Raw genomic sequence first — 8,265 nt, forward strand, 5'->3', positions numbered from 1 at the left:
CGGGGGAGGCGGCGAGGCAGGCGGGCCCTCGGGAAGGGGCGGCAAGGCTGGGACCGGGCGGGTTGTGCCCGAGAAAAGTTGAAAGAGAAAAGTTGAAACTTTCAACTTTTGCTAAAGGCTCAGAACGGCCCGCTCTCGCTCTCATTCTCTCGCTCCTCCTTTCCCTCTCTTTTTCTTTTTTTCTTTCTTTTTCTTTTTCTTTTCTTCTTTTTTCTTTTTCTTCTTTTTTTTCCTTTTTTTTAGCACTTCCAGCAGCAAACATTGGGAGACAAGTAATTTCCTGTGACACAGCCCCTTAAGGCGATTCCAGCAGCATTAAGGGGGAAGGCAGAGGGCTGCATGCAGGAGTAGAACAGCAGAGGCTGGGGACCAGGAGCTAAGCGTTCTGCAAAAGGAGGCTGCGTTGAGCCTGTCCACACTGGCATATGTAAATAAAATCCTCAGCAGTTCAGAAAGYTGCCTCAGTCTCCAGCCAGGTCAGCAGCACCAGTTACTGCGCTCCCCCCGACCTTGACCCTGTGGCTAGGTTTTGCCATGGGCAGGGAATCACCTATTACGACCCCTTCTGAGACCCATCAAACTTTCTGTCCTAACRCAAAGGTCTGAAAACTTCCTGAATTCACTGACAGCATCAGAATTACCTGTAGACAAAGCTGGATTTATCAAAGTTCATAAACCATTATTGCACATTAATTTAACAAGAAATATATCAAATCTGATCAAATCAGGCTCAGGTATTTTCAACTGGGCTGTATGTGTCTTACCGAGTTTGTGCCTTGAAACTAGTGGCCTGCCCACTTTATGCAAAGGCTTTTATTTTCACTGAGCAAATATTATTTCTAATTATCTGCCTAACATGTGTACAAAAAGTGATAAAAGCAGTGCAGGTAGTCACACAGAGCAYGGTGGCGGGGGGGATTGGCACGTAGCCTGGATGGCATAAGTAACACAAATGAAACACAGAGTTACAGAATAAATACAAATATAAATGTAGCCATCACTGAGAAATAACCTTTACTGCCAGCTGTAATTAAACGCTGAATAGACACTTCCTTTTAACTACAGCTTGCAAGGAAAAAAACTCTTAGGCAGCGTTGACTGAAGAAAATTTTCCATTCTCTGGTAGTTGTGTCCACATTCTTTCCACATACAGTCTACTGAAATTGTGAGTATTTCTAATTAAACAAAGCCCATATAAGAATACTGATACCATCATGTGCTGTAAACCAGCATTTTACAGTGCAAACGTCTAAGCTAATGCATTTTAGCTGTGCCTCTAAAATTTCAACTGGGGACAGGAGGTCGCTGTTACTGCTACTTCCCAGTGGTGGCTCCGGGGTTTCCAGTCCCCCTCATCAGTGGGCGTTCTCGTGCAGTGTTTGCTCCCACCTGCAGTGAGCATCTCCCAGCAGCGTACTGAGCAACGTGACTAATGGGTCACCCATGGCTGCCCTTTCATCTTCTCCCCAGGGYGAGGAGCACGTGCAACAAACACCTTGTTTTCGCAAGGTTGGTGGGGTGGGTTGGCTGATTTGCTTTGCTTTTGCTGTTGTTTCTTACTTGATCTAAAATTACATACTTACTGAAGCTGCATACTTGGCTGTATGGGAAGGACAAGGTCAAAGAACTGCTTCTGGTACTTGTGGCCGGCAACGGTGAGATTTTTAGCACAAGGTTAAGTTCATCCCATAGTCATGGAGCAGCCTCAGGAAAGTTGTGCCTGGCTTGGGGGTCCTRGGTGCTGGGCACTATAAAGAGAGAGAGGAATAAATCAGGGCCATTCCCACAAAYACTGAAAGTGTAAGTGTAGCTAGGAGAAATAAACTTTTGCAAGCAGCATTTTTAACTGCACTATTCTTTCACCCTTATTTTCTACAAGTCAGATTTTTCCCATACTCTTTTTCTTTCTTGTAGTGGCTCCGTCAAAGATCTCTAAATCACTCTGCAAATACGAATTCACTCTCAGACTCTCCTCACAGGTAGACTGCAAGGTAGTATTACCCCTGTGCAGAGAAATGGAAAACTGAGCCCAAGAAATTTGGAGCTGCACTCAGTTCACTAGCATAAGGATTCACATGAAGAGATGCCATGCAGCSTGGGAGAGCTCTAACAGGACTAGGAGGCTTGTGGGACCTAAGGYAGACCCAGCAGCTGGCAGCCTCGCAGGAACTGAGGGTTGTCATCCTAATGGCAGAAAACTTTCTCTTTGTGCTCTCCCTGTTGCTCAAAGAGAAATTTAGTTTAAATCCCCATCCCTACTCTAGCAAATTTTGATGAGTAGCGGTCCCCTACTCTCTCCCCCCCCCCGCCCCGGTTTGTTCCCTAATTCAGCTGTGAAGAACAACTATCAAGCTTCCAGTAAAATATTCAGCACTGAAATAGATAATGCTGCTATTTCAGGTTTCCTTAGATTTCCAAGTTAGGTTGAAATGCACGTGGCATCCTTCACCTCTCACTGCAGTCTTTTACATTCTTGCATTCATGCTTCTTAACATGCTATCCTGAGCTCTGAAGACTTTGTTTTGAGTGAGAGCTTAAGGTCTGGAGCTGTATTTGGGCTGAGAAGGAGTCCACACATTGCAGTCATCTATCTGGCTGCATAATCACATCCTAAATAGAGCCCTGCCTATAGGGTACCATTATCTGATGAGATGTTAAAAGGGAAAATCACTACCTCAGTTATTACCATTTGTAAATCATCTGAAAAATAAAGTTAGAGAAAAGAAAGGGTGTATAAGACATAGCAGCTCTTATTTCCATCAATGTGGCCAGCTATTTCTCTCCTTGCCAACATTCAGATCAGGAAATGGAAAAAAAAGTAACTGCTAGTTTAGTAAGCTGTAAGTCTAGTGCTACCCATCAATGGAACATCAGGTTGTTTAGTATTTCTGTGGCAAATACTTCACAAATAAAAAATTAAGTTCAGAGGCATCTGTTCTTCCAAAGAGGTTGGTGAGTGTAGGATGTCCATTGAGATGGTGAGAGGATTGTTTGGAAAAGAGCAGGACCTYACTGAAAAGGGATTAAGGGAAGAAGGTGTAGCATATAGATCGTAGGACAGTGGCACATGTTTTCTCCAGAAATATGAAMAGTACAGGGCTTGGAGGATGGATTTGGTGAGATGTTAGAGGGAAAGTGAGAATGAGCACAGAAGTATAGAAAGCAGAAGATAAATTCCCTTCCCTGAACAGTTTTTCATATTTAGAGCCAAGGAAGATAAATGACAGAGAATTCCCCAATACAATTCCAGACAGTGCAAATCACCATCTTCCACTTATATCTAAGCCTTACCTTTGTTAACAAAGTGCTGTCTTCAGAGTTCTGCCCCCCGAGATGTGTGCCATGGCAGTTAGTGGAAGTACACGCAAGCCTGGTGGATTGTGTGAATGTCTGCAGTGCTTCTCCACACAACATGATGATGTTGGGGCAATTTGACCCTGTGGTAGGCCAGAACAGCTTTTTTCCAGCTTGTGCATGCTGACAGCTTTCCTGCAGGAGCCAGAACATTGAACTTAGCATTACCTGCTTGTTTTCCAGGTCGTGCACTGCTGGTCCTCCTGTTGTCTGCAACAGTCTCTCTCCTGGGCGGGTTGATATTTGGATACGAGTTGGGGATTATCTCTGGTGCGCTGCTGCAGTTGCAGACAGACTTTCACCTCAGCTGCTTCAAGCAGGAAGTTCTTGTGAGCTCCCTACTCATCGGAGCTCTCCTTGCCTCACTGGTTGGGGGGATCCTCATTGACCGCCACGGAAGGAGGAGAGCAATCCTGGTCAGCAACTTGGTCCTGTTGTTTGGCAGCCTTATTCTGACACTGGCAAGGTCATTTATCGGGCTGGTCATTGGGCGCATGACCGTAGGCTTTGCAATCTCTGTCTCATCCATGGCCTGCTGCATCTATGTCTCAGAAATGGTGGCTGCTCATCAGCGAGGACTGCTGGTGTCTCTCTACGAAGCAGGCATCACTGTAGGCATCTTACTGTCATATGCACTGAATTACATCTTTGCAGACCTGGCTGAGGGATGGAGGTACATGTTTGGACTCGCCATCGCCCCAACTGCCATGCAGTTCCTTAGCATCCTCTTTCTCCCAGTGAACCCTGTTAAATTAAACTCTTGGGACTCAGACTCCCAGAAGGGTCTCATWCAACTACAGAGCATGGAAGACAGAGAGGTAGCAAAGCGGGAATCATATAAGGAGAAGCATTACTCTTTTCTTGACCTTTTCAGGACAAGAGACAACATGAGAAGCCGAACTCTGGTGGGCCTGGGACTGGTGCTCTTCCAGCAATTCACTGGGCAGCCCAATGTCCTGGGCTATGCTTCCAAAATCTTCCACGCAGTGGGATTCCAGAGCAATTCTTCAGCAATCCTGGCTTCTGTTGGGCTGGGGGCGATCAAGGTCGTTGCCACGCTCGTTGCAATGRCATTTGCAGACAAGGCTGGCAGGAGAGCGTTACTCATTGCTGGCTGCGTTGTGATGGCGATCTCTGTCACCACTATTGGCCTCACGAGCCGCACCACTCCGCTGGCCATGGCCAGGGACTGTAAGGCAGCCGCAGACCCCAACACCTCCCACGGTTACACGCAGCATCCCCTGATGCCTGTATCCTCCCGGCCCCCTGTGTCATACCTCCCACCCACATTAGGGGTTGGCAGAAGCCAGGCAGGCCCTGGTTTTGCTGCCGCAAGGGGTGCACAAAGCAGAGGTGTTGTTACCAGTTCTTCCCACATTCAGAAAGTGGACTTGGAAGGTCAGTCTGAAAAASAGACTGTGGAAAGCACACGGTCTCCTGTCAGTAGAGTTCCCTTTACAAAACACATGATTTTAAATTGGATTACACTGCTGAGCATGATGGCATTCGTGAGCGCATTCGCAATTGGGTTTGGACCAAGTAAGTATGGCATTTATCTTTCCTTGCGTTAGCCCAGAGAATAAAACTAGGGTTGATCTTTAAATTCCTTTTGAAAAACAATCAYTGCACATCTGCTTTACCAAGCAGCTTGGTGTTTGGAAACTAGAAAATATAGCCCTTCAGCCTCCTGAACGATTTCCTAGGAGTCCAGCTCTGTCAGCTATAAGGGTGATGTGCCACCAGGGCAACCTTCCCTTCCATGCTGTCGCTACCCTAGTAATGGCTTTTGTTTCTGTCATGCTCATTGCAAAACCAGAGCAATCACAAGTACTTCCTAATCTTCTTGCTGCTCCTTCTTGAAGGTTTCTCGCTATCAGTTGGTCTTTTTTTTTGACATTGTTATTCATTCATTCACTGGATCAAAATACAGATTAGTTCTTACTTCTTTGTGACTTCTACCATTTTCTGGAATTTAAATGCTTTGGTGGGAGAAAACAACAGCTAAGGAAGTGAGTAGAAAGAACTTGAGGAAAAATATAAATGCACAGCAAGTCTTGTAAGCTTGACAATAACCCTGTACATTATTTCAAGTAAAAAGAAAAACATAGGCTAGGAGAGACTAACATATACATTGCTTTCAGCTCTGATTTTGGCCCAAATGCAGCACTGGCTGCCTCATCCTGCCCCTATCTCACTTCTTTACAAAGAGCACACCCCGACAGCAGGCTTGATTCGCCAGATCATTTCCGTCTGCTGCGTGACCACCTCCCCTGCTTTATTGTTTGCTCACTGAACCTGTATCTCTGCATTTTTATATCATTCCTCCCCAGAGTGCTGCAGGTAGAAACTTTAAAGTGTTCAGCTGTAACCTGATGCTAAGATCCATTAATGTCTTACCACCAACAGCAGCAGGTGCTGAGTGAAGCCAAAGTTGGGTGCTTTATAACAACTCCCCTCAAAATCTTCCTTGCTCATTTCCCAAATAAGTTGCTTAAACCATATGACTGTCTTTCTAATCTCTGCAGTGACCTGGCTGGTCCTCAGTGAGATCTACCCTGCTGGAATAAGAGGAAGGGCCTTTGCCTTCTGTAACAGCTTTAATTGGGCTGCTAATTTACTGATCAGTCTCTCGTTCTTGGACCTGATTGGTAAGTGTCCCCGCATCCCTCCATTTCCTACAGGTAGGTCTGTGAAAGCCACCACAAGCTATCTGGACCTTAGGTACGTTTTGAGCACTGGGGACTTGGCGTTGGAATAGGTGTGACCTATTTATGGAGAACTGATGCCTCTCAGAGCGGATTTACTGGACAAAACAGGCAACATACACCTGCTGAACCGGCAGGCGCTATTCTGAGCCCCTCTGTCACGTGTTTCGTAAGAAAAAGCCATCGGCCAGTGGGCTGTACTGTGATACTGCAGTATCAGGAAACCATGGAGTTTGTAGCTTTAATGTCTGCAGCTTTGCAGCCTTTCTGGCTGGCAGAGGTGTCCTGATTGAGGATTCACCAGGCACTGCTGTGCCCTGGAGCTGAACTGTCTTCATGCTCCTTCTGTGGTCCTGATGGGCCAAGCTTGGGGTGTCAGATGTGTGTGAGGTGTCCTTCTCTCTAGCTGATTCCTGGTCCAGCTCTTGAAGATAAGCCCTCTGGAGGGCTTCAGGACACCCCTGCCGGACACCAATGAATATCTTGCAGTAAGAGACCAGCTTCCTTCACACCCATGATGTGACTTACCTCTCACAAACCCTTCACACACTTTAATCCCTCTGCAGATGCCATTGGTTTCTCTTGGATGTTTCTTCTCTATGGAGTGATGGGAGTGATGGCTGTTATATTCATTTATCTTTTTGTTCCGGAAACAAAAGGACAATCCTTGGAGGAGATAGACCAGCAGTTCTCACGGAAACGGTATGTGTGCTGTTGTGCCAAAGTGACAGCGGGTCATTCTGCCATTGAGCTTCTGCAGCTATCTACCCAGGATCTCGTTTGTGCCTGAGGTGTATAACATTGGGCAGTCCAGGCCTACAGTTCCTGGCCTGTTGTAAAAGTCTGGTCAACACTACTGCAAATATCTCAGGTTCACAACCGGGCTATGAAACAGAGTTTGTGCCTAGTGGCACGTTACATCAGACACGTTCATTGCCCTGGGCCCTATTGCCATGCTGCTGAAGGCACTAGTGACAATCAGGGGAGGAAAGGGGGCAAGAAACCCAGATTTGTGGGTCAGGAGAGGACAGCAGGAGCAGAGGGGAACAAAAYGGGAAGCTATACTTGTCATTTCCCCCACTTAGAGCTATCTTAGATTGATCACTCAGCTCTGAGGCAGGTGAATCCCCCCACACAACACAGACCATAGGTTCTTACCTAGTGATTTCTGGGCAAAGTCTGAAATTCCTGACTGGGCTAGAGAAGAACATGTGGGATTTGTGCACTTGTGGTTGTGAAAGGAGATCCCAAGAGGTGGCTGCTGGTGTGCAACAGGGCTCGAAATGCCAGAGTGGAGGTAGGCAGTGCTGCCAGACAGCCGTGATGGCAAGAGGCAGGAGCACGCATCACATGGGGATGGGGTTGATGGTGGGGGAGAGGGAACTCCTGCTGTACCTCCAGGCCTGTCTAACTCCTCACTGAGAGCAGCAGGTGCTTCAACTGACCKTAGTCATTGCTCAGCAGGTTGTGGAAAAGAAACATGTTTCAACCAAGATGTGGAAGAAGGGCAAGCTGCACACAAGCTCAGTACCAACTCGTGGAGTGCACCAACAGCACGTGAAACAGCTGACATGCTGTCAGCATTGCCACGAGGAAAGGAGCAGCCTCTGGGCCGTCAGGAGATACCTCTTCAATGGCCTTCCAACCAGTGATCCCTGCTCAGAGAGAGGTCTCACTGCAGTGCCTTATACCTTGGGAGAGYAGCAGTATCTATCCTTTGGGTCCTTGGAGAACCCCTGGTTGCAGGCAGGAAACACATCCTTCCTTTGGTATCCTTTACTGTTCAAGAGATACCATAATCTGTGTCTTCCATCATTTAAAAGRTTAACGGTTTTGTATGTGGGAAATAAAGCACTACTTTGGCTGACAATATTTTCCATCCGTGCGATTCATTTGTAAGTAGAGTGTATTATTTTCCAGTTCTCCAAAGTGCCTGTTACTTCAGCGTGGGGAGGATATTGCAGGAGGAATGTGTCAAACACTTAGTATTATACATTAATGATGTCATCACCCTTTACAACTTCTGTGTCAGAGCCTGGAGTTTGAATTTGGAGCTAATTTAGCTAAACACCCTGTTTTAGTGGAGACAGACTGAGTGCTAGCTCGCAAACTGCTATTTTCCAAAGTGTAAAGGCCTGGTAGCTTACACATCTGATTTCACAAGGCCTAAGTCTACACAGATGTAGCTGTATATCTCACATGCATC

General features: G+C 46.6%; 1 protein-coding gene across 1 annotated transcript in view; it reads left to right on the forward strand.

The window, feature by feature from the left end:
- The window catches only part of SLC2A10 (solute carrier family 2 member 10), an 8,268-nt gene extending 564 nt beyond the window's left edge, over positions 1–7,704 (forward strand). Inside the window, exons 2-6 of the mRNA XM_085314250.1 lie at positions 321–476; positions 3,538–4,893; positions 5,880–6,002; positions 6,626–6,761; positions 7,524–7,704. Of these exons, the coding sequence (XP_085170376.1) occupies positions 321–476; positions 3,538–4,893; positions 5,880–6,002; positions 6,626–6,761; positions 7,524–7,620 (1,868 nt within the window). The 3' untranslated portion in view covers positions 7,621–7,704. The remainder of the gene's footprint in view (positions 1–320; positions 477–3,537; positions 4,894–5,879; positions 6,003–6,625; positions 6,762–7,523) is intronic.
- The last annotated feature ends 561 nt before the right edge of the window (positions 7,705–8,265 follow it).

This window comes from Rhea americana, unplaced genomic scaffold (assembly GCF_003343005.1).
Source record: "Rhea americana isolate MKP2758 unplaced genomic scaffold, rheAme1 scaffold_4, whole genome shotgun sequence".
Lineage (NCBI taxonomy): Eukaryota > Metazoa > Chordata > Aves > Rheiformes > Rheidae > Rhea > Rhea americana.